This window comes from Emydura macquarii, unplaced genomic scaffold, assembly GCF_026122565.2.
Source record: "Emydura macquarii macquarii isolate MOO-44397 ecotype Brisbane River unplaced genomic scaffold, CSIRO-AGI_Emac_v2 contig_1096, whole genome shotgun sequence".
Taxonomy (NCBI): Eukaryota; Metazoa; Chordata; order Testudines; family Chelidae; genus Emydura; species Emydura macquarii.
The window spans coordinates 117,171-143,025 of NW_027131233.1; the positions used below are offsets into that span (position 1 = coordinate 117,171).

The 25,855-nt window shown below is 45.5% G+C and overlaps 2 protein-coding genes across 2 annotated transcripts; both read left to right on the forward strand.

Moving 5' to 3' along the window:
* Positions 1-3,915: 3,915 nt before the first annotated feature.
* LOC137151530 (olfactory receptor 51G2-like) lies at positions 3,916-4,851 on the forward strand. The gene has a single exon (XM_067545786.1). The coding sequence runs from the start codon at positions 3,916-3,918 to the stop codon at positions 4,849-4,851; it is 936 nt and encodes a 311-aa protein (XP_067401887.1).
* A 13,542-nt stretch (positions 4,852-18,393) lies between these two features.
* LOC137151520 (olfactory receptor 52N4-like) lies at positions 18,394-19,332 on the forward strand. Its single transcript, XM_067545779.1, has one exon. The coding sequence runs from the start codon at positions 18,394-18,396 to the stop codon at positions 19,330-19,332; it is 939 nt and encodes a 312-aa protein (XP_067401880.1).
* The last annotated feature ends 6,523 nt before the right edge of the window (positions 19,333-25,855 follow it).

The window sequence follows — 25,855 nt, forward strand, 5'->3', positions numbered from 1 at the left end:
ACTCATGGCAGGAATAAGTAATATCTAGACCATCTCTGACAGGTGTTTGTTTAACCTGCTTTTAATAATCTCCAATGATGGAGATTCAAAAATCTCCCTAGGCAATTTATTTCAGTGATTAACGACCCTGACAGTTAGAAAGTTTTTCCTAATGTCCATCCTAAACCTCCCATGCTGCAGTTCAAGCCCATTGCTTCTTGTCCTGTCCTCAGATGCTAAGAACAATTTTTCTCCCTCCTGCTTCTAACAAACTTTTATGTACTTGAAAGCTGTTACCATGTCCCCTCTCAGTCTTCTCTTCTCCAGGCTAAACAAACCCAGTTCTTTCAGTCTTGCCTCATAGGTCATGTTTTCTAGACCTTTCATCATTTTTGTTGCTCTTCTCTGGACTTTCTCCAATTTTAGCTTTTGATTCTGCCTCATTTTCACTGGCATTCACTAAGTTAGACATTCAATTGCCACCCACCTTCTTGATGATAACCGAAATTAAGAAGTCATTTAGCACCTCTGCCATTTTCACCTTTTCTATTATTGTCCCCCCCTCCCTTCCACATTGAGTAACGAACCTACCCTGTCCTTGGTTTTCCTCTTGTTTCTTATTTATTTGTAGAATGGTTTCTTGTTACCCTTTATATCTCTAGCTAATTTAATCTTGCTTTGTGCCTTGGCCTTTCTAATTTTCTCCCTGCATACTTTTGTTATTTGTTTATATTCATCCCTTGTAATTTGACCTACTTTCCACTTTTTGTAGGACTCTTTTTTGACTTTTAGATCACTTAAGATCTCCTGGTTAAGCCAGTGTGGTCTCTTGTCATACTTCCTATCTTTCTTACGCAATGGGACAGTTTGCTTTTGTGCCCTTAATAACGTCTCTTTGAAAAACTGCCAGCTGTCTTCAACTGCTTTTTCTCTGAGACTTCCGTCCCATGGGATCTTACCTACCAACTCCCTGAGTTTGCTAAAGTCTGCCTTCTTGAAATCCATTGTCTTTATTTTGCTGTTCTCCCTCCTACCATTCCTTAGAATCAAGAACTCTCTTTTATCCTTACTCAGAGACTTTCAACAAGCCTGTCTCCTATTTCCATCTTACCCTCAGTCCAAGTGTATACATTTTTAATATATAAGGCAACACCCACTCCCTTTTCTCCCTGCCTGTCCCTCCTGAGCAAGCTGTGCCCTTCTATACCAATATTCCAGTCATGTGTATTATCCAACCAGGTCCCTGTCATGCCAAATACGTCACAGCTGTGTTTATTTACTAGCATCTCGAGTTCGTCCTGTTTATTCAACATACTTCTCACATTCATTTACAAACATCTAAGATACTGATTTGATTTCCCCCCCGAGTTTTGTCCTGTCTCTCCCCTACCCCTGCTATAACAGCCCATGCTTCCCCCAAATTCCAGCCCTTCTCCCAGGTCTTTTTGACTTACCTCTGGCCTTTGGTCTCCTACCCTCTTCAAACCTCATTTAAAGCCTTCCTCACTGGGTTAGCCAGTCTGTATCCCAATATGCTCTGCCCCTTCTTTGATAGGTGGACCCCATCCCTGCTCAGCCATCCTTCTTCCTGGGACAGCATCCCATGGTCAAGGATGTTGCTCATCCATGCCTCTCAAGCCCTCCCACTCTGATGGGGACCCAGGCAGGTTGAGCATCCTCTGATTTCCCCAGTAGTGTCTGTGTGTCTGTCAATCTGATGAACTTCTCAGCATCAGCTGCCCCGCCTCTGGACAGACTCCAACCACTGGCAGAACAAGCTGTGTGACTTGGCTGGAGCCTGCAAATGGGATCTTCACAGCCTGAAGCTCAGGGGTTGTCTCGTAACCTCCCTGAAGAGTTTAGTGAGAGATGGATTTTCCTGAGCTCTCATTTCCCTTCCTGCTTGTTTTCCAGCAGCCTGCTATTAAACTAAGACTAGCCCTATGGGTAATATCCTAATATTTAACCCAATATACCCATACAATCAACAGCCCCAAAATTGGGTCTTATATACACATTCATAATTATGGCAGCTCAGATCCACGTCTGTCACAACACCGTTCCAAGGACTTTATGAATACAAGACAGAGACAGGCAGAGAGAGAGAGGAATAGATGACTTTGATGTGTGAAATGAAGTTTGATTTCCATCAATAGTCATGCATTTCACTTTGAAACCCACTTCCCGCAAACTCCTATTGTAGGTGATTAACAGGTGCTGGGGTTACTCTGCACTAGAGTAGTGGTTTTCAACCTGTGGTCCTTGGACCTCTAGGGGTTTGAAAACTGTGTGTTAGATTTCCAAAGGTATTCACACCTTCATTTGAAATTTAAAAAGTTAAAAACCAGTGTACTAGAGAGTGAAGCCCAGGGAATGAATATCGTTTATGCTGATCCTAAAGCCTGTACCACTCCAGATAAAGGCTGCAGATTGACATCACAGATCCCGAAGGGAACCAGTTAGCTATGAACCCAAGGATAGAGGAGTTAGTAGTTGCAGAGGATTTCACAGAGTATTCTTGGATGAAAAGGTATTGAATGAGGGCTGAGAGGTTGCAATCTTTTCAAGTTTTCCAGAATCCAGATGACACACGCTATGTTTTAGGTTTCCCTCTAACCTGAGAAATCATAACTAAAGAAGATTCGAGGGGAAAGAATGGGTTTATGTGTGTGTGCGTACGGATAGTTCTATAAATGTAATGCCAAATCTTTTCATCATAATACAATTATTACAAACCAAACTTTCCTTCCATGTACGTCAATGAAAGCCAGCCACAGAGTTGTTGGTATTTTACAGGAAAGAGCAGGGGTAACTTTACTACTTAATAGCCTTTGCTTCAGAAAGTATTCCAAATACTTTTTGCAATGGGTTTGTGCCATTAATTCTTTCTTCAGTGATCAGTTGCATGATACTGTCTCATGGTAAATTTCCAGAAGCTGTTCCTAACACTTAAAGTCAAGGTCATTCACAAAATAACTCTGCAACACTAGTGTCAGACTTTCCAAAAAGTCATGAGGCAACAGAACCGCCGGTCTGGGATTCAGCAGAGTAGACATGAGGTGTAGGAAAGGGGATTATATAATGCTTCTATGTAATTTTCGCCCATCACCTGTTACAAGAATGTGGCTGAACTAACTTGCACACTCAACTGTATATAAATAAAATCTAACGTTTGCACTATTCATTTTTTTTTACGCCAACTCATCTCCTGCCGAGATGTCTGTGTTAGGTTGGACCTTGTCAAATATCTACAGAACCCTTGTCTGGGTAGAGGATGGGGTCCTGTGAGGGTAAATAGAAGCCAGTAGGATGAACGACCTCTCTGGCTATGGTCAACACTGGCCAGGCAAAGCACTTTAGCTTTTCTTGGAGCAATTCATAAGGGTCAGAGTGTATCACCGGGACCGTTTGGGTAAGCGAAAGTTAATAAAGCCCGGTTACCAACAAATGTGCACGTGTAAATCAGGAGTGAAAATGTTGAGGTCAATGTTCCTGAACTCAGAAGTTAGCCAATTACAGTACTGAGAATTTTTTTTTAAATTCTTGGGAAGGCTATAAACCTTCCTGATTTATATCACAAAATTTGTCTGACAGGTGAGTGTCAGGAGGAAACTTTCTATGGGTGTAGGTTGTCTCATGGCTCTTGACTGCAGGGCTTCGTCTACCTTCCTCGGAAGCATCTGGTACTGGCCATTAGATACTGGGCTTGATGAGCTACGGGCCCGATCAAGTCTGGCAATGCCTATCTTCCCATCGGTGGTATAAATCCTATCGGTTGTGTAAATCCCAGACTGTTTTTTCTGATCTTCTGTAGTTTGGCTCCTGGAAGTCTTGCAATGAGACCGGAATGATGTCTCGTTAAATATTATCTATTCTCCTGTTATTTTTCTTTTCAGGAAGTAATGTTCAAAACTCCTTGGACATGCCCAGTGAATTATGTCAGCTGTCAATGACACCAAATTCCAACCTGCAGTGTTCTTTCTCAGCGGAGTATCTGGGCAGGAAGATGTCCATGTCTGGATTTCTATCCCCTTCTTCTTAATATATTTTGCTTCGATACTAGGAAATTCAGTCATTCTCTTCATTATAAAATCAGATCCAAACTTCCATGAGCCCATGTACATTTTCCTTTCCATGTTGGCCGTCACAGACGTTGGCTTAATGATATCCATCACGCCGACAACACTGGCTATATTCTGGTTTAACTCGAGGGAAATCAGCCACGATGCGTGTTTTGCCCAGCTGTTCTTCATCCACTCACTTACATTCACAGAATCCTCTCTGCTCTTGTGCATGGCCTTTGACCGCTTTGTTGCGATCTGTAACCCACTGAGATATGCTTCCATCTTAACACCGCCCAGAATAGTCAAGATGGGACTGGTCTGTTTGCTAAGAGGAGTGATCCCAATATTCCCAGTCCCCATTCTCCTGAAACAGTACCGATACTGTCAAGCCAACGTCCTCTCCCATTCCTACTGCCTGAACCAGGCAGTTATGACGATGGCTTGTTCTGATATCAGAGTTAACGTCATCTATGGCTTCTTTGTAACAATTTCTTCAGTGGGGATTGACTTCCTGCTTATTCTCGTATCTTATGTTATAATCCTCAAAACAGTGCTGAGCATTGCGTCCCACGTGGAGCGCCTCAAGGCCCTGAACACCTGCGTCTCCCACGTCTGTATTGTCCTGCTCTTCTACATACCATGGATTGGCTTGTCCGTGATATACAGATTCGTGAAGATCTCTTCTCCCTTGGTTCAGAATGTCTTGGGAAACGTCCCTTTGCTGATCCCACCGCTGATGAACCCAATCGTGTACAGCATGAAAACCAAACCCATTCGTGCCAGGATAATTAGGGTGTTCATAAAGTGAAGGGTCCTTTCGCCACTCTGCTCCATCGCTGGTGACATGGGAGATGATCAACTGATCTCGCTCAACAGCTGCTAAGGGAGGACAGAGCACTGGGGGAACGGGATGGAGGCAGGCAGCAGCATTTACAAAATGACTGTGTTTGTGTACAGCCAGGGGATGTGTGGGATGTTATTGCAGAAAGAGCTGTAGTGGTTTCAGCTTACACCTCAGAATTGCTGTGGAGACAGTCAGTTCAGAGAAGGAACATGGAAGTTTTGTCCAATTCTAAATGACCTGTCTCTGTCCCATCTCTGGTTAAACACCCAGCAGCCATGAGAAAAGCTGCAGAGCTGTTTTGCAATTGCAGTCCAGGCCCTTTATGAGCACTCTGGGTACTGCATGATCCATGAGAGCGGCATCAGCTTTGGAGGCCAATAGGATCAGTCAGCCCCTTAAAGTTCCCGGGACTTTTGGAGCTAACCGAGGCCTAGCAGAGAGTTTTACTAGAGAAAAGGAAGATGGTCCTGGCTGGGCAATAGTTCATACTTTGGGAAATCCCAGCCTACAGATTCTTTAAGGGCCTGAGACTGGGGCCTTGAAGTGCAGGGCAGGGCGTGGACCCCTCACTCCCTGCCACCCGCAAGAGCCGTGGGAGGCAGGGACGGCTTCATCTTCTCTCAGAACATGGCCACAGCAGCAGGGGAAGGACGGCTGCCCTCGCTCAGCCTGTGGGGAAGGGACTTAGCTACCGAGGGGGCCAGCTGGTGAGGAGCCAGGAAAGCTACGGCGAGCCTGAACCAATGCAGACCCCAGCAAGGAGGGTGGGGGGACTCCTGCGCAATGGAGGAGGGCAGAGCGCAGGCTAAGAGAACCTGTGTATTGTAGAACAAATACGACCCCACACAGGGGGATCTTGTTTCCAGTCACACAGGCTGAGAGTAAGTCACTGCAGGGACCTTAGAGGGAGGGGCAGGGTGCCTGCAGGGTACCTCAGGCTGCAAGGGGGCACTCTGGGATGGCATCCGTCTGCAGGGGATTGGCCTGACTGTTCTGTGCACTTTGAAGCTGTAACAAACAGGCACAGGTCATCTCAGCCCCCAGGCTCCTCTAAACTCCACTGAGGCTGGTGGGGAACAGTCCAGAGAATCAAACCATTTAACTGGCTCCTTGTGATCCCTGATCCCCACAGTGCAGGAGGCAGCTCTGGGGCAGCAGAGAATCCAGCCGGTCCTGATAAGATTTTGGTCCTGTGGTTTGGGCTGTGTTCTGCGGGTCAAGGTCCAAGGTGACAGAGGGAGTCTGTGCCAGAGCTCGAATTAAATGTGAGTTGCCTAAATCCTAGTGCCCTGCCTTAGCCAGAAGATCCTCCTTCCTTTCCCCAGCCACAGGAGGGGAGTAGACGGTCACAACCTGGAAGTAAAAGATCAAAACTCCTCTCCTTTTTGTTGCACACAGCTCTGCGTGTTCCTCTCAGATGTAAAAACGTCCAGTCCTTTTGCTGAATCTTCCCATCTCTTAAGCCACAGCAGCCGGTGGCCAGGATCTCCTCACATTCATTATGCATAGTTTAAATAAAATAAGAAAAGATCAAACTCACTCGATTGTCCTGGGTTCTGGGTTTAGAGCAGAATTTATGATTATTTTTCAGTCTTCGCCAAGGCCAGGAGTCTGCCTGGGACGTGAAGCACAAACAGCCGACATTATCCCTGGGCACTTACAGGCTAAAATAGGCACCTGGATCTGGAATCTGGTGCATTTAGCAGCATCAAAGCCATGCCCCAGTTAGATGGGCCTGGTGTGGGATGGGACCAAGCAGTTGGCTATACAGGGATCCTTCACCCAGGGCTTAATAATAAAACCTAGTTCTTATATAGCATGTGTTGGGACACTGGATTAAAGCAGGACCCCAAGAGAAACCATTCAAACAGCCCCCGCCCAGTGCATGGCTTTGCACACAACACACCTGTGAAGCCCCCAATTGCACCGTGTTGCCCCGAGGCAGAGCAGAGCTGCGTGTATGAGTGAGAGCCGCACACACAGGAGTCATGCCAAGAGACTCAGGCCCAGGGATCCCTCATGCAGGGCTTAATAATAAAACCTAGTTCTTATCTAGCACTTGTCATCAAGAGACTGGCAAATTAAACAGTAATACGTGGGTACAGGACCACATGGGATTCACCCAAGAGTTCTGAAGTTTCACTCATACATAACATTGTAGAACCGTTGACTGTGGTATGTAACTTATCATCTAAATCAGCTTTTGTACCTTTTTGATGACTTGGGGAGAGCTAATGTGATGGCAATTTTTTAAAAATGCTCCAGAGGCGATCCTGATAATTACATACCATGAAGCCCAACTTCAGTACAAGGCAAATTGTTTGAAACTGTAGTAAAGAACATTATTATCGGACATACAGATGAACACGATATCTAGGGGAAGAGTCAACATGGTTTATGTAAAATTAAATCATGCCTGACTAATCAGGAAGAATTGGAGGACTTAAACAAACTGGAGGATTGGGCCAAAAGAAATCTAATGAGGTTCAACAAAGAAAAGTGCAGAGTCCTGCACTTAGGAAGGAAGAATCCCATGCACAGCTACAGACTGGGGACCGACGGGCTAGGCAGCAGTTCGGCAGAAAAGGAGCTGTGGGTAACAGGGGATAAAAAGCTGGACATGAGTCAGCAGTGTGCCCTGGTTGTCAAGAAGGCTAATAGCATATTGGGCTGAATTAGGAGGGGCATTGCCAGCAGGACGCGGGAAGTGATTATTCCTCTCTATTAGGCATTGGTGAGGCCACATTTAGAATATTATGTCCAGTTTTGGGCCCCCCACTACAAAAAGGATGTGGACAACTTGGAGACAGTCCAGCGAAGGGCAACAAAAATGATTAGGGGGCTGGAGCACAGGACTTATGAGGAGAGGCTGAGGGAACTGGGCTTGTTTAGTCTGCAAAAGAGAAGAATGAGGGGGATTTGATAGCGGCCTTTAACTACCTGAAAGGGGGTTCCAGGAGGATGGGGCTAGGCTATTCTCGGTGGTGGCAGATGACAGAACAAGGAGCAACGGTCTCAAGTTGCAGGGTGGGAGGTCTAGGTTGGACATTAGGAAAAAGCTTTTCACTAGGAGGGTGGTGAAGCACTGGAATGGGTTACCTAGGGAGGTGGTGGAATCTCCATCCTTAGAGGTTTTTAAGCTGAGGCTTGACAAAGCCCTAGCTGGGATGATATAGCTGAGGTTAGTCCTGCTTCGAGCAGGGGGTTGGACTAGATGACCTCCTGAGGTCCCTTCCAACTCTAATATTCTATGATTCTATGATTCTAGAAGTGGATGGCAACCTGGGCAGCAGTGATCATGACATGTTTGAGTTCAGAATCCTGATGGGCAGGTTCCCCTGGGAGGCTCATATGAGAGGGAAAAGGAGTCCAAGAGAGCTGAATGTATTTTAAAGAAACCTTATTGAAAGTGCAGGAACAAACAATTCCGATGTGCAGAGAGAATAGCAAATATGGCAGGTAACCAACTTGGCTTAACAATGAAATCCATTTGAATGTGGATGGACATTGGGCAGCTAACTCGCCTCTGAACATGTCCCTCCACCCTCCCTACCCCAATGACAGTCTGCGCAGTTACTGTAGCTGGTCTAAAAAGACACAGGCCGTCAGTCCTGAGGTTACTGGGAACATGCTTCCCCATGGCGGGATATTGCACCAAGAGGGGTTGATGACTAAGCTGGGACAATCTGTATTGCCCTCTGTTAGACAGGCTAGAAGATGGGAGTGACTGCTACTCTGTGTGGAAATCCTACATTTGAAACAAGGATGTGCAAGAGCCTGTCCACATGCATGTCACGGCCTCAGTGATTCAGCACGTTGTTCATCAGCCGGGAGTAGAAGCAGATGCTCAGGTTCTATGACAATAAGCAGCAGCATACAAATGCTGATAGAGAAATGAGCACGTCTAACCCTTGGCTCTTCCTTTCTCTCTGGGGTTTTAGCAGTGCAGGACAACTCTAGAGAGTCTGCAAGTCTCAGTTTGCTCTGACAATCTGACGCTCTGTTATCGGTGAATCATTTCTTCACTCTCGGTGGAGGCTCTTAGGCTGAAATTCTCCAGGGTCTCTTTTCTGCTGTTCCCACTGCTCACTGAGCGCAGGGAATCCTCCCGGAGTCCTGGCCAATCTGAGACTCCGCAGGGACTGCACAGGGGCTTCATAAAGGTCCCTGTCCAGCACTGTGACTTTCAGATGTGAGATTCGTACACTGATTTTCAGGTCGCAGTAAGGAGATTTCCTCTCTGCTGCAGAGATTCCGGTGAGTTGCCTGTTTTTCCAATAAACTTAGTGCTAAGGACTCAGGAACAGTTCAAATGAAGAAAAATCTGGGCAGGAATTCTCCAGCATGTAGACTAGAACTGTTTAGTGTTGTCAGAAACATGAAGGGATGTAAAATTGGAACTCAAGATTTGTTGTAAGTCGTTTAGACAAACATTTGTTTTAAGATAATTTCTTTGTCTCTATCTGTGTTCTTCTAACTGACTTAGTATCTTCCTTTTTTTTTTGCTCTGTGTGGTTTTTTTTCTGGTTCTCTCAAGTTTTCCAATTCAGCAATTTCACTGCCAGGTCAATACATGTAGCCAAAGACTCTGCAGTGGGTACGTGTGATAGCCGAGTTTTCAGAACACGAATGGGTCACACAAGGTTTCACACACTGGTTAAATTCTGCTCTCACATTCTGCCTTCAGCGGCTCACTCCACATTGATACTGGCTTCACAGAAAGCAAAATCAGGGCCCCTGTGTTTTGAAATCCCCATCTATCATGCCCGGCCTCAGAGCACCACATAAACTGGGGATCTTCCTTCAGATTCTTTCAGCACCTTAACAGAATAGCTCTCGCTTCTGCGGGACCTGAAGCCAGGATCTTCACAGCAGGGAGCCAAAAGTTCCACACTGTGGGTGCGGTGACAAAGGATGTCAGTGCTGGGCCACATTCCTGGAGGGCTGGGAATTGGGCCCAAGCTTTGGACATGAATTGTGCTCCGTGGGACCCCTGACTTGGGCTGAGAAGGCCATGTACTACACAAGCAAGAATCATGTGCAAACCACAGCACTTTTCTAGCCTTGAAGTTAGGGAAGAAGAGAGCAAATCAGAGCAACTTTCTAGCAATGTTCAGAACAGGGAAAACCTGCCCAATAGGCACCATGGCAACGGGCAGGCTATGTTCCCCCCTCCTCCAGACCATTCCTCCCTTCACCACCTGGACAAAGAATGTGGTCAGAGGCTGTTCTCTCTTCTTTCCCAGGCAGTATGCCTGTTAGAGAAGGCTTGGGATCTCTCCCCCTAGTTCTTCTCTTGTACCTAATTATTAAGGGACTTCATGGTCATTCCTGCTGTTGATAAATGTATCTGCTATGCAAGTTTTGTGGGAAATAACAAATAGGGGTGGGTATAATTATACACCTCCCCGAGCCATTAATATTCATTTTATAACCATTTATATCATCCGGCACAATTTCTCTCTTTTCAGCCAACCTGCAACACACACTAGAAGTGAAATCTTGGTCCCATTGAGATCAATGGCAAAACTCCCGTTAGAGCCAGGATTTCACTCTAAACCCATATTTAGGGACTTAAATAAAAGGCCTGATTTTCACCGGCCCTGAGCCTCCAGTGACTGGAGTCATCCTATGGCCACTCAGGAAGGGTGAGCACATCTGGACCAGAGAAGAACTGAGAGGAGAGTAGCTGAAATCTTAAACTCAGAGTTTACAGGTTCAAAACAATGAGAGTAAAAATTTGTGTGTTCCCCTGCATCTTTAGTTCCATAGAGGATGAGAAACACCAAAATGCAGTAAAAATAAAAGCATGTTTCTGGATTTGAGGAAACCAGGCAGTGACCAATCCCACAACAGCTTCGTGGCAACTTCAGCAATTGCCAACATGGAAAAGCAACAGCAGGAAGTTGTGTCTGGGTTTCTAACTGGCAGGTATATACTAAAGCTTGTGTCATTTTGAGGAAGAGTTTCTTGCGCTCGCTCCTTTTAGTCTTCATGTCTTCTTGTTATACTTGTAAAATAAAAGACTGGCAGGAACATATTCAGGGGGACAAGGCTATTTGCAATGTTTAATGTGCATGTAAGAATATCAAATAGCAGTCACATTCACACACACATTCAAAAAGTTCTGCAAGCTGGTGTGATATAATGACCAGTCCTTTTATGTGTTGCCTGAACCAGCCCAGTGGCCAACTATGCTGGGCACGAGGAAGCAGCCGGGCCTCTGTCAGTCGTGAATCCAATACTCCAAGATGACAATTGCAGAATGAGACCCATAGTTTCATGTGGCTGGAGGGCATTCATATTTACATTTCACCTTTTTTTTTATCAGGCTTTCAATTTTACTGGTGTTTTTTTTTTCCTGGTCATCTCCTACCACCCACAATTTTTTTTTGACTCCTTGCTTAAAGTGTTTCAAGATCTTCCAACAGTCACAGATTGTTAATCTGAAAAACAAAGGAGAGCAACCTTCCCCCTCCCTATCTGGGAAGTATCACTAAAACATTTCAGCTAATTTAATTAACTTTTATTCTCAGAGACAGCCAGGCCTCAGTCCCTTTTCTCCCTTCCCTTTTCCCTGGGAGAGGACTCTTGAGCTTTTAACTGTGCTTTGAGCACCCCTCCCACATGGGACTCAGGAAATACATCACAAACCCTGGCTGGTGGTTTGCTTAAGGCTTACTGAAATGTTCAGAGGCTTCCAGGGTGTCACAGGAGATATTTTTCATAGGACTCTGTTAGCAAATTTAACCGGCACTTTTACTTCTGCCAATGCATCTATTTTCAGGACCCCTTTTCCTTGCAAATTCATTGAACTTGATTTCCCTTTTATTTCTCCCTTTATTTTTCCTCTTTCCTACCTGATAGAGGATGTTTTTGTAAATACAGTTACAATGCTTATTGATTTTTTCTGCTTCATGCAGTACCTCACTTTTTTTTAAACACAATACCATACACAACAACGTTAGTAACAAGACAAACAACATAAAACACAAAACACAATCTTTGTTGCAACAGTAGATCCATGGTTTTATTCTTTAGCTGTTTTGCTAATGCCAGCCTTTCCTAAAGTTCTGAAAGGCAAAAAGAACATTTTTATACCCCTTTGAAGGGATGGCAGATTATTGTTTAAAATACCCCTTTCTTTTACAAATCTCCTTTCTAACTGCAGACAAAACAGAGGAATTATCCTCATATTTTCCTGTGTTTTTGTTCTATAGGCAGGCCAGGTTTGTAATAACTTCTACCTTTTAAGGTTTTAGGATGAATGTTCCTTTTTTTATTATTCATGAATATCATGAGGTGATGTACCTCAGTTTCCCTTTTTATACAGCAGGTCAGCTTTGTAATGTTTTCTCTGCTGTGCCAAGTTTAAAGATTATCTACAGGTAATAGTTGAGAAGTATCATTACCATGAGGCTTTTTAAGATGAGGTGTGTTTTCAGTTACCATTGCCCCCTTCCCCCCAATATATCCACATTATTCATTGTCACAGAGTTACTCATTAATATTAAATTTCTTTCAGGATTTAATAATAACAATAACGTTAGCATCAAATCTCTGACAAGTATTACAAGGGGGTGTTTGTAAGTATCTTGTTATACCGTGCCTTTTATTTAGACAATTTGTCTCTGGGGCTAGGGTGCTCATTATCCTTTTGGAATCTTTGCATAGGCTTTCATTTAATTACATCCTTGCAGTTCTGGTGGGGTAAGTTTGTAAGGGACTCTTGTTAGCAGGGACTTGTTTCTTATCTTTCTTTTGTGTCCATTATCTGCATGCAGCCCCTTAGTGCTGCCATCTCTGGACAGTTCTCCTCTTTCCCTAGCATATCAGCTATGTAATTTGCATCAACAGACACCACCGGTTGTCAGTTTTTCGTTTGTTCTTAAAGCACACAGTGATCTGAAACAGAAAACAAACCTTATCCTGGTTCTTTATGAGCCCTTGAAGGATTTTAATTAAGTAGCAAGTTTGGTTTACATTTCTTTCAATCCTTCTACAATATACACTGTATATGTCATGGAAAAATGCACATTTCTTTCTTAATTTAACATCTGTATAACGTTATATTAACCATATCAATATTTTCATAAGGTGTAAGTATTTGTTTTGTGCTTAGAGTTTTCAGGTACTCTTACCAAGTAACAGTCTGATTTCTCCATGGAGATGCTTTCCTTTTAATTTCTTATTCTTTTACTGCAGCTCTGATCTGCTATTTTGTTACCAAAAATAAAAAGAATCCAGAATCTTTTTCCATTCTCCTGTTTTTGGCTGCTCCTCCACAGCCATGGGCACATTCTTTGGTTCTTATTTAAAAATATATTAACCTGTAAAGCACTGAGGTACCTCTCAAGGGTTAAATACTGAATAACAGAGCCAAACAGCACTAATTTATCTGTGTCTGGCAAAAAAGTGTTTGCCAGTTTCGCAACTTTGAATGAAAAATTCAAATGGAGTTTAGTGGCGTTATTTAAAAAATTGAAAACAAAACCAATTTATCTTAAACTTACAAAACAGGGTTTTACAAACCAGAAATATTAGTTTAGGTTCTTAAGACCTTACAGATTTACACAATATATTTGCACACACATTTTTTTCCCCTTGCACCGAACTAATTATATTTAACCAGCTGTACACACATTACCTTTCCTTTTATTCATTTGGAGGCTGTTCAGTTCCAAAGAAACCCTTTTTTTCCTTTAGGGATTTTAACTAAATCATCCATATTCAAATTATTTCAGTCAGGATTCACAGACTATTCCTTTGGGGGAAAAGGCCCATTTTTCCTTCAGAATGGCTGCAAAGAAACCAAGAATTCTTTTCCTATAACACTTTCCAGAACTTTCAACTGCAATTCTATTAACTCTTCTCTTTTCCTTTCAATCACTTACTTTTGCCTTCAATTTACTATATTTTAGCATTATGATGTTATTCTTTGCTGCCGTAGCTTTTAATAGTTCACTGGCAACACGGTTTTGTGATCTTAACCTCTCCATTCTCTTACTCACAGCGCTGTGTTTATCAGCCACTGTTTTTACTGAAAAAAGAAGGAGAGTCCTGTAGGACTTTAAAGACTAGCAAATTTGTGCAGGCATAAATTTTCGTGGGCTGTAACCCACTTCGTCAGAAGCAGGAAACAGAAATCAGATAGGAGGTATAAATATACATCCAAGGGTAAGAATTTACTGATTTGATTCTAATGTATTTTATTCATTTCTTAAGGTGGCATTTTGTTCTTGTCAAACCTGAGCCACCAGGTACCATCTTTGCAACACAGCTGCCTTAGTCTATGCTTTGTCAAAAAAACAAACAAACCACTCTTTACATTCAAAGTGTGTTTAAAGTTCTTTCCATCAAAATCTCAGAGAAACAGAAGTGCTGAGCTGGGGGTGAGAGGTTGGGGCTGGGAGAGGGGGAGCGCGGGAGAGTAAGAGAGACAGAGAGAAGCAGTAGCAGAGGAAGAAGGAAAGCCTAAGCCAAGATTAATATAGACAGTAAGAAGTGGGGCTCCATGGGCCAGAGCATCTGATCCCGCACCCCAGCCCCTATCCCAGCTTGAATGACAATGGCTCTGCTGTCCTGGGGCTGTGCCCAAACCTTTGCAAAACCTGTTGAAAGAGTGTAAGTTCTTGTGGAAAAGGCAGCACTTCCTGCTTCTCCTTGGCGATATTTCTAGGCTGTGTTTTCTTAAACATTTTCCCCAATAGAACATGAACAACAACTAACAATGACACTAAAACTTATATGTACATATATATAATACCAACTCCTGGAACAGCAACTTTTTTAATATCAATAACACCCAAAACTAAATGCCTACATCCTTCAGAGTCTGTTCTTGTTTGTTTGTTTTCTCGGATAACCAGACAAACAAATTTTCAGATCTTCCTCTATACTGTCAATCTTACTAACGCCGGTGGTGTGCACCCCAGTTTTTACAATAATCGTGGGATACTGCAATGCTCCCCGCTTTCGCAATTCTCCACCAACATGTTATACTTGTAAAAGAAAAGTCTGGCAGGATGTGATTTAGGGGGACAAGGCACTATGCCACGTTTATTGTGCGTGTAAGAATATCAGAAAACAGTCACATTCACAGTCACATTCATAAAGTTCTGCAAGCTGGTGTGATATAATGACCAGTCCTTTTATGCATTGCTCGAGCTGGCCCAGTGGCCAACTAAGCAGGGGACGAAGAGGGAGCGGGGCTCCGTCAGTCACGAATCCGATGCTCCAGATGACAATTGCAGAACGAGACCCAAAGTTTCCATGTTTTTACCCATCTTTGATACTTGCTGGCTCTCATGTCAGTCTATGGGCCTTGCTGTGTCATGCTGCCTCTAGGTTCAGTATAGTTGTTAATTACCAGCTAATTGCAAGCATGACGAGCTTCTTATTTCTGAACTTTCTTTGTTCCCAGGGTGGAACCTTCTGTACTTTAGGGTCGTTGATAAGTTTTCTTCGCCCTACAGGGGCAGGATGGCAGTTGGTGTCTTTACTCACCTTTCTGTTGTCAGAGCAGTTTCGGTTGGTGTCTTTTTATGCCCTGCACATACATTCCTCACTCTCACACAAAGGGAATTTATCAAGAAATTTTCAGGTTCAATAGTACAAGTTTCAAGATAGAGCTCACTTCAAGAAACTAACAGGATGGAGTCCACTTATGCCTCACTAAACAGCACTGTACCATTATCATAACAGGGAAGGAAAAATTTCTCTCTCTCTCTATCTCACTTATACAATAGAACAAGGAATCTACATCTGATTTGTTTGTACAGCTCCTGGGAATGGTTCACACTCTCTCCTCTCCCCTCGGGTCTGTCCCTCTCTCCTTCCCTGCACACGCTGAGCAACTGCTCGGGTTCCCTTCACCTCTGGACAGGCTGTGCAGGCTGCTCCTCCTCCATCCCCCCTTTCCCCACCGCAGCCAGACCCAGAGTTTAACCCAGGCTGTGTAGATATTTGTACGAGCTGTCACTGTGTGGTGTGTCCGGCACCTGGTGTTGGTCCTGGGTGAGTGGGATCAGTGTGTGGCAGGACGGGGGTTGTGGCTGTACGGAAGGTGGTGTTCATGGACATGCAAGCAGCGCTGGGGGATTTGCAGGCAGGCAGTGGGGGATACACGGACAGGTGGGAAGCACTGCTGAAATTCAATTTTTCTTCCTGATTGTTGGTCCCAGGCCAGTGCTAGGAGCTTTCCTGGCCCTGAGTGTGTCTGGGCAGCTCTCAGGGCCTCTTTCCCCTGGAGAGCCACAGAACTGCAAGCTTTACTCATTTTTTCCCAATTTTCTTTTACGGTTGTTGAATATTAACCAATTTCAGGCGTTTCCCCAGTGGAAAGAACCATTGATCTTTGCTCCTCAGCTGGGTCTGTCTCCCATCGGATCTGACCCCGTCTATACTCATTTTCCCCGTCCCAGGCTGCTTTGATTCCAACACTACGCTGGGTGTCAGTGTCTTCTCCAGGCTTCCCAGTCACCCGTGATCCCAAGAGCCTCCGAGCCACCCCAAGCTCCCCACAACTCTTCCTGTGCAGGGGTGAGATGCCCCCGTTCCCTCTGTCCCTTGTCTAGCGGGATCAGTGATGGTTTCTCTCCAATGAGAATGTCATACCCCAAGTAGAAGATTCCAAGGCACCTGTGCTGTGCTGCTGCTCTTGTTGCTCCCACAGACACTGTGTGGGGCTTCGGGGGCCGCTACACAGCAACAACGAGCAAGCTGAGAAGTGTGCACAGTATATAATGAGAGCTGGCAATTCTGGGTCATGTCAATGCCTAGGTAAATACAGCTGCCAGGTGCAGGAGCCTCTGGGCACTGGCTGACACAGTGAGCCACAGGGACACAGGTGCTAAAGACAGCACTCTCTGGGATCATTTTTTAGCCAGCTCTGTTGGCCATTAATGGGACAGTTGTACATACATTTCTCAGGGCGGAGATTTTATGGGGTCACGTCAGTATTTTTCTCATCCGAAATGTTCATCCATGTCATGTCTCATGGGAAGTGTGTGAAAAACCGACCAGAATATCGATTTCCAGGCTCCAAAATCTGAGACTTTTCCCCCTGGGGCTAAATTCAGCAATGTCATAATTAAAACAAAATATTTTTAAATGCCTTCAGTAAACTCAGCGTGCAGGGAAAATAACTCCAACAGACTCCTGCATGTGCTGCAGGGACGTGTTCACATTTTCCCAGGCCAGAAGGTGCCACTGTGATCATCTAGTCTGGCCTCCGATACAGCACAGCCAGAGACCTGCCCAAGGGAATTCCTAGAGCAGAGCTTATAGAGAAACATTCAACCTTGGTTTAAAAATTCTCAGTGATGGAGACTCTGCCATGACCCTTGGTAAACTGCTCCAACGGTTAATGACTCTCTCTGTTTAAGAAGTGTACACCTCATTTATAGTCAGAAATTGTCTAACTTCAACTTCCAGCCATCGGATGGAGTTAGACCTTTCTAGGCTAACCTGAAAAGCCCATTATTCATCATTTGTTCTCTGTGTGGGTACATGTAGACAGTTATCAATTCACCCCTTAACCATCTCTGTTAAATTAACTGGACTGAGCCGTTAAGTCTATCACTGTGAGGCAGGATTGCTAATCTTTAAAGATTCTTTTGGCTTTTCTCTGATTCCTCTTAAGTGTATCAGCATCCAACGTTAATTGTGGATGCCAGAAATAGACACATTAGTCCAGCATCAGTTGCACAGTACCAAGGAAAGAGATAAAACAACTTCTCTACCTTAACGTGAGATTCCCCTGCTTATCATCCAAGGATCACATTAGCTCTTTTGGCCACAGGCTCACACTGGGAGCTCATGTTTAGCTAATTATTCCTTCACGCTCCCAAAATCTTGTTCAGAGTCACTGTTTCTCCCACCAATTAAATCATACCAGCCAGAGCTTTTTCAAGCTGGGCCTTAAAAATCTCTAAGGGTGGAGATTCGACCACCTCCCTAGGTAACCCATTCCAGTGCTTCACCACCCTCCAAGGGAAAAAGTTTTTCCTAATATCCGACTTAGATCTCCCCCACTGCAACTTGAGACCGTTGCTTCTAGTTTTTACATCTGGGACCACTGAGAACAGTCTAGTTTCAAACTTCCAGGAGCTCCCTTCAGGCAGTTGAAGGCTGCTATCAAATACCCTCTCCTTCTTTTCTTTGGTAAACTAAACAAACCTAGTTCCTTCAGCCTCTTCTCATGTCATGTGTTCCCGCCCCCTCAACATTTTCATTGCCCTCTGCAGCACTCTCTTCAATTTGTCTACATCCTTCCTCTAATGGGGGCCCAAAACTGGAAACAATACTCCAAATGTGGCCCCAGCAGTGCTAAATAGAGGGGAATAATGTTGCCACCTCACTGCTCACCCCCCTTCCTAGATTGTTAGTAAATATAAAATATTTACCATGGTATTTGTTACCAAGTGCCTAATCCCCTCGCTGTGATTCTCTCCCTTCACAGGCACCCTGAGCGTTTCTGAGCGTGATCGGTGCCTCGACCCTCTCATGGAGGCTTTCAACCTCACTCCCTCCGACCTGTCAACATTCATCTTAAACGGCATCCCGGGTCTGGAAGATGCCCACATCTGGATTTCCATCCCTTTCTCTATGTTCTACATCATCTGCCTGTTGGGAAATTTCATGGTTCTCTTTGTTGTTTGCAAAGAGCAGACCCTGCACAAGCCCATGTTCCTGCTGATCTGCATGCTGGCGCTCACAGACATCTGCCAGTGTACCTGCATTGTACCGAAGGCACTGTGCATATTTTGGTTTCATTCAAAAGTCATCACTGTGGACGGCTGCTTCACCCAGATTTTCTTCCTTTACATGCTTGGTGGTATGCAATCAGCCGTCCTCGTGATAATGGCCTTCGATCGCTACGTCGCCATATGTCACCCTCTGAGGTATGCCACCATCCTCACCAACGCACGAATCGCTGAGCTAGGGCTAGTGGGTTTGATACGAGCTGTTCTTTTGATTCTGCCCATGCCCCTGCTGCTGCGGAAGGTACCATTTTGCACTAACCGCGTTATCCCCCACACGTACTGCGAGTACCTCACTGTGGTGAAGTTTTCATGTGGGGAGACCACAGTCAACCAGATGTACAGTTTGTTGGTATTATTAGTGATCATCGGGTCAGACCTGATACTCGGTGGCCTATCCTACGGGATGATCATCAGAGCCGTCCTCAGGATCTCCTCCAAAAAAGCCAGCCAAAAAGCCCTCAACACCTGCACAGCCCACATCTGTGTGATACTGATGGCTTTTACTCCCTTGGTCTTCTCTGCCCTGACACGCAGGTTCAGTCAGGGCATTGCTACCCACATTGACGTCCTCTTGGCCAACCTCTATCTCATTCTTCCTCCCATGCTCAACCCTATCATTTATGGGGTCAAAACCAAAGAGCTTCGTGAGAAATTAAGAATATACACCTGCAGAATGTGAGCGCCTGGTGCCAGTGACTTTAAACCTGCATGACAGGGGGGCGAAAGGATGTGTCCTCATTAATCAAGTGTGCTCTGCCCCTTTTTGGCTGAGCTCAGACGTGTGGCAGTTCACAGTCTGAGAAGTTCCTCACACCCGATGTCTTATCAATCCATGACCAAGCACTGCTCCCTCAGACCATCACCTGATCTCTTTCAGCATCGTCACCCATCATCCCCCACCCCCACACACTCTGTGAGTCAGCCTTTTCATGACTTCCTGACCACCAGCACTGATGGTGTCTCACATTCCCTCAGCCCTATTTTCAATCAATATGGTTGTTGCCTCTCACCATTCCTCACTCTACTCCATCTTTCATTCTTTTGCCCTTCTGTGCCATCGCAAGGTCGCCAACTCTGCCACCCACTAGGTCCGAACAATACCTTCCAGTCCTGAGTCTCCCCATCATCAGAAAGGATATGAACAAATTGGAGTGAGTCCAGCAGAGGGCAGAGGGCAACAAAAATGATGAAGGGGCTGGAGCACATGAATTATGAGGAGAGGCTGAGGAACTGGGCTTGTTTAGTCTTCAGAAGAGAAGAGTGAGGGGGGATTTGATAGCAGCCTTCAACTACCTGAAAGAGGGTCCAGGGAGTATGGAGCTAGGCTGTTCTCAGTGATAGCAGATGGCTGATCTAGGAGCAATGGTCTCAAGTTGCACTGGGGCCGCTCTGGGGGAGCGAGAATCCAGCCAGTCTATCTGGGAGGTTGGTCCTATGGTTTGGGCACTGTTCTGCCACTCAGGAGAGCTGGGTTTGGTTCCCTTTCCCTGTGTGACTGTGGGAAAGCCCCAGAGTGTGTCTGAGCCTATGCACAGGCAGATAATAGACCTGTCCAGCCTCACAGAAGTGGCAGGAAGATCAATATGTTCAAGGGTTCAGATACTCTGAGGAGGGAGACCTAAGATCACGTCTGACAGGCATCAAAATAGCAACACCCCTGACATTTCACTGTCTGTTGTTCCAATATGATGGCCTACATTTGCCGGTACTGATGCAATATTGGGAAATATTTGCAAACTATATATCCCCTAGAGACACTGAGGGACTGATTCTGATAACACTCAATCTGATACAGATAACTACAAGTGTTTTCATTCCCTGATTCTGTAAAGGCAGCTGGACAATAGCATCACACCCCACCCATGTCAGTTTCCAACAACAGTAGCTTCAGTGCTTCCACCTTCATCTGGATTGGAGTCCCAGGTCTCAAAGCAGCTCATGTCTGGCTGGCGTTCCTTCTGTGCTTGTTGTACCTCTTCTCTGTCCTCACGAATTGTGGCACTGTGTGAATCATTAAAGCCAAGCAAAGCCAGCAGTTTTATTAGGTGGCTTTGTGACCCCATGAGTGAGTGGGGTCGCCAATGGGCCCATTGAGTTGCAACACCACTCATGTTTGTCCTGACTGCTCCTACGTGAGGCCAGCTGAGAAGGGCTCCGCTATTACAACACCCTGCTCCAGCTGTCCAGAGCTGTGTGGTCCGGTAACACAAGTGACAGAAGCTTACGGTTTGAGCTAGAGCTGTGCTGGAAAACAGAGGAATTTCCCCCATGAAAAATTTTGATCCACAGTAAAATTTTCCTTTTCATACACTTTTGGGGGATGGGTTTTCATAAAAGACTGATCATTTTCCACTGAAAATTCAGTTGCCATGGCCCTGCCCATATCCCCTGAAGAAACTGGAGTCTTATCATCTGCCTCTTTCTCGTAACAGCAATGAAACTTGTATTGACTGAGTCTCTGGCTGCACTCTGAAGGGTGTATGGAAGGGTGTAAGCCTCCACCCAGACTATGCCACACCAGCTACTCTAACGAGCCTTCCCATCTCAATGCAGCTCCCTACAGCCCCTTCAGCAGATCCTGTGGGCAGCGGCCACTGTGACAGGCCCTGGTAGAACATAACCGATGAACCTGTGCTCTCAGGGAGTTGGAGAGGGTCCTAGAGCAGTAGTGGAGGCACAGAGATTGTGGGTGGGATGGCCTGGCTATCAGGGGATCATTGAGATCTGTGCATAGCTTTTGGGATCCATGGATGCTGGGGCACCCTGTTTATATGTCAGGGAGAAGGGAAGGGATCTGCCCTACTGGAACAATCTGAGGGAATTTTCCAGGTAGGAGCTGTGTGGAATCTTCCTCCCCCAGCCTGCACCCTGCATTTGTAATGCAGGGAAGGGGGCTGCCCGGGAGAAAACTGACCCTACATAATTATTATTAGTTTGATTTACTGCACTGCAGCAAGTTTACACCTGTAACAGCATCATCGGTACCAATCGGCTGCCATTGAGGGAGCCCTGTGTCCCCTCTGAGCCATAAGCACAACGCTGCCAGCCTGGATTGCAGGAATAGAGCCTGCGGCAGGGCTTGTGGTGCTGTCCAGTGCGGTGGCATCACTGAGCATCCCCTGGGATTGGGCTTCCTGCAGTTTGCCATTGGCCATGATGGGGTTAAAGCTGGCACACTCTGAACCAATCAGCTGAGGGTCTCAGGTGGCCAAGTGGCCCCCAAGGAAATGGGGAAACATGATTCATAAGGACAGTTGCAGCCTGTTCCTTTCCCTCTCCTGGGCCAGAATCCCACCATTCTCCCACGCTCAGACTGGGCCCTGGGCTGCAGCAAACTGTGGGTCAATTGGGCTAGAATACTCATGCATTTCACTTTGAAATTGAGTTCCCACGAACCTCCATTGTAGATGAATAACAGGTGCTGGGGTTACTGTGTACTAAGCCTGTGGTTTTCAACCTGTGGTCCACGGACCTCTAGAGCTTTTCGGATTATCTGTTAGATTTCCAAAGGTATTCACACCTTCATTTGAAATTTGGTAGGGGTCTGGAAATGAAAACAGTTGAAAGCCACTGTACTATAGAGTGAGAGCCCAGGGAATGAAGATTGTATATGCTGATCCCATTTCCTGTACCATTCGGAATAAAGGCTGCAGATTGATATCACAGAACCTGAGGAGAACTTGTCAGCCACTAACCCAAGGATAAAGGAGTGACTAGCTGCAAAGAATTCCCCAGAGTTTTGTTTCCTGACAAGCGATTGAATGAGTGTGAAAAGGTTTATATGTGTGTGGTACAGAATAGATGTATAAATGTTGTGCCAAAACTTTTCATTGTCATACAATTATTACAAATCAAACATTCATTCCATGCATGTCTATGGAAAGCCAATGACGTGTTGGAATCTGTGCAGGAAGGAGCAGGGGTAAGTTTACTACTTAATGACTTTTGCATTAGATAGTATGTCAGAGGTATTCCAAATACTCTCTGCAATGGGTTTGTGCTATTAACTTTTTGTTCAGTGAGCAGTTGTATGATACTGTCTCCTGCTAACTGACCTGAAGCTGTTTCTAGCACTTACATTCAGAATAGCGCACACAGTAACTCTGCTACACTTGTGTCAGACTTTCCAAAAAGAGAACTGCTGTCTGTGTTTCAGTGAAGCACAGACACGAGGTGAAGGAGAACAGATTATAATAGTGGCTGTATGTAATTTACCTCCATCACCTGTTACACAAGCGTGACTGAATCAAATCCCTGTAACTGGATTCTTGCTATCCCTGCTCTACATGGCACAGGGGGCAGCTCTGGGACACCAGGGAAGCCAGCCTGTCCAGCTGGGATTTTGGTCCTGTGGTTTGGACTCTGTTCTTCCTGTCAAGGTCCCAGGTCACACAGGGAGTCTGTGCCAGAGCTTGGAATTAAATGTGAGTTGCCTAAATGCTGATGCTCTGCCTTACTCACAAGACCCTCCTTCCTTTCCCCACCCACAGGACGGGAGCAGAAGGTCACAATCAGAAACTCTAAGAGGTAAAAACTCTTCTAACTATTCTGCTTCTTTGCACACAGCAGTGCATGTTCCTGTCACACGTAAAAACTTCTACTTCCTTTGTTGAATCCTCCTAATCTCCTAAGCAACAGCACCTGGTGGTCAGGATTTTCACGTGTTAAATATGCATAGTTTAAATAAAATATTAGTGATCAAACTCACTCGATTGTCCAGGGTTCTGGATTTAGAGCACAATTTATTATTATGTTTCAGTCTTTGCTAGGGCCGGGAGTGTGCCTGGGGTTGTGAAGCGCACAAAGCAGGATGTCATCCCTGAACACCTACAGGCTAAAACAGGCACTTGGATCTGGTATCTGAGCCATTTAGCAGCACCAAAGCTGTGCCCCAGCTGGCTGGGCCTGCAGTGCGATGGGATGCAGTAGTTGGCTGTACAGGGATTCCTCAGCTGGGGCTTAATAATAAAACCTAGGTCTTATATAACACATGTCATCAGGAGATTGATAAATCGAACTGTAATAAGTCACCAGGACCAGATGGGATTCACCCAAGATTTCTGAAGGAACTCAAACATGAAATAGCAGAGCTACTAACTCTGGTATGTAGCTTATCATTTAAATCAGCTTCTGTACCAGATAAGTGGGAGACAGCTAATGTGACACCAGTTTTTTAAAAAGACTCCATTGTAGATCCGTAAACCTAACTTCATTACCAGACAAATCGGTTGAAACTATTCTAAAGAACTGAATTTTTACACTGATAGATGAACATAATTTCTTGGGAAGAGCCAACATTGGTTTGTAAAGGGAAATCATGCCTCACTAATCCATCAGAATTCTTTCTGGGGGTCGACAATTGTGTGGACTAAGGTGATCCAGTGGATACAGTGTACTTAGATTTTCAGAAAGCCTTTGACAAGGTCCCTCACCGAAGGCTCTTAAGCAAAGTGAACTGTCCTGGGATAACAGGGAAGGTCCTTTCCTGGACCAGTAACTAGTTAAAAGTTAGCAAACAAAGGGTAGGAATAAACAGTCACTTTTGAGACTGGAGATAAGTAAATAGTGGTGTCCCCCGGGGTCTGTACTGGGACCAGCATAGTTCAATATATTGATAACTGATATGGAAAAAGGCTGATAATTATCTTGAGTAATTTTGTGTCATTTTTTGTAAGACCAAAGCAGACTGCGAAGAGTTACAAAGGGATCTCACAAAACTGGGTGACTGGGCAACAAAATGGCAGATGAAATTGAATGTTGATAAATGCAAAGTGATGCATATTGGAAAAAATAATCCCAGTTCTGCATATAAAATGATGGGGTCTAAATTAACTGTTACCACTCAGGAAGGAGATCTTGGAGCCATTGTAGAAAGTTCCTTGAAAGCACCTGCTCAGTGTGCAGCTAGGGGCAAAAAAGCTAACAGAATGTTGGCGATTGTTAGAAAAGAGATAGATAATAAGGAAATCGAGTCACAGGAAGGTGAAGTCACTTTGCTCTCGTTACCGCATAGGCCAGTGGCAGAGCTGGGATTAGAAGTCATGGACTTATCCACTGCTCTATCCACTAGGACACATTGTCTCTCTATACGCAGGCACCTCTGGGTGGGAATCCTGTTGCAAGTGTTTCACTGCACTCACTATTTCTGCACATGAGTTTGACACAAGTCAGTGCAGTTGAATAGTGTGAGGCGCTCAGCAGCTGGGCTCTGTCTATCGCAAGCAGTAGCCATCCAGTGTTAACCTCTGTGGGAAATCCTTGCGTTGTTTCTCCCATTTTGCTGGGATGTAGAATCCCATTGGATGATGGGCCTGACTCTTCCACAGCCACAGCCTTTGTGTTGCCTTATAAACCTGTACAAAATGGGCACAAATGTTACCTAGAGCAAGGGATGCATTTTACAGAGGGTTGGTGGGGAGCAGGCCAGAGAATCCAACCCTTGCAACTGCCTCCGTGCAAGGGGTAGCTCTGGGGCAGCGAGAATAAAGCCAGTCCAGCTGGGAGGCTTGTCCAGTGGTTTGGGCTCTGCTCTGTGTGTCAGGAGAGCTGGGTTTCATTCCCTTGCCCTGTGTCACCAAGGAGAACCCCCAACTGTCTCTGAGCCTCTGCACAAGTGGATAATAGCCCTGTCCTGCCCTGCCTCACAGCAGTGGTGGGAGATAAATACATGCAAGGTGCTCAGATACTCTGAGAAGGAGGCCAGGGGAGACCCTAAGCTCAGGTCTGCCAGGGATCCAAGGAGCAACACCCCTGACATTTGGATCTCAGAGGCCACAGCCTTACCACAGTCTCCTGTGACCGCTGACCTCTGGGAATCCCAGTGACTCCAGCCCCTGGGTGTCTGTGGCAGATGTGGGGGTGCTCGGGGGTGACTGTTGATCTGCTCCCCACAGTGAGGTTTAGGTGCTGGATCTCTGAGGGGAGGGTTGCAGTGTCACGGGGAAGCCAAGGGTTTCAGGCTATGCACCAGACTGGTGATCTCAAGCCATTGGGACTGAATGTGTCTAACTGCCAAACAATGGAGCAACGGCCATGGGTGCGTCATCTTAGATGGCCTGGCTGGGAGAAAACAGTGTCAGGGCAAAGGTCAGCTTCACCCCTGGGCCTGTCACACAGACAGAGCTGAGCACGATGGTGACTGGGCCCAGGCTCACACAGGGAGGGTTTGAGAAAAGGCTGCTTCCCCAAGAAAGGGGCAAAGG

Excerpts from the sequence above, each read along its gene's own strand:
- LOC137151530 (XM_067545786.1), top strand. The coding sequence starts at position 3,916 with ATGTCAGCTGTCAATGACACCAAATTCCAACCTGCAGTGTTCTTTCTC.
- LOC137151520 (XM_067545779.1), top strand. The coding sequence starts at position 18,394 with ATGGAGGCTTTCAACCTCACTCCCTCCGACCTGTCAACATTCATCTTA.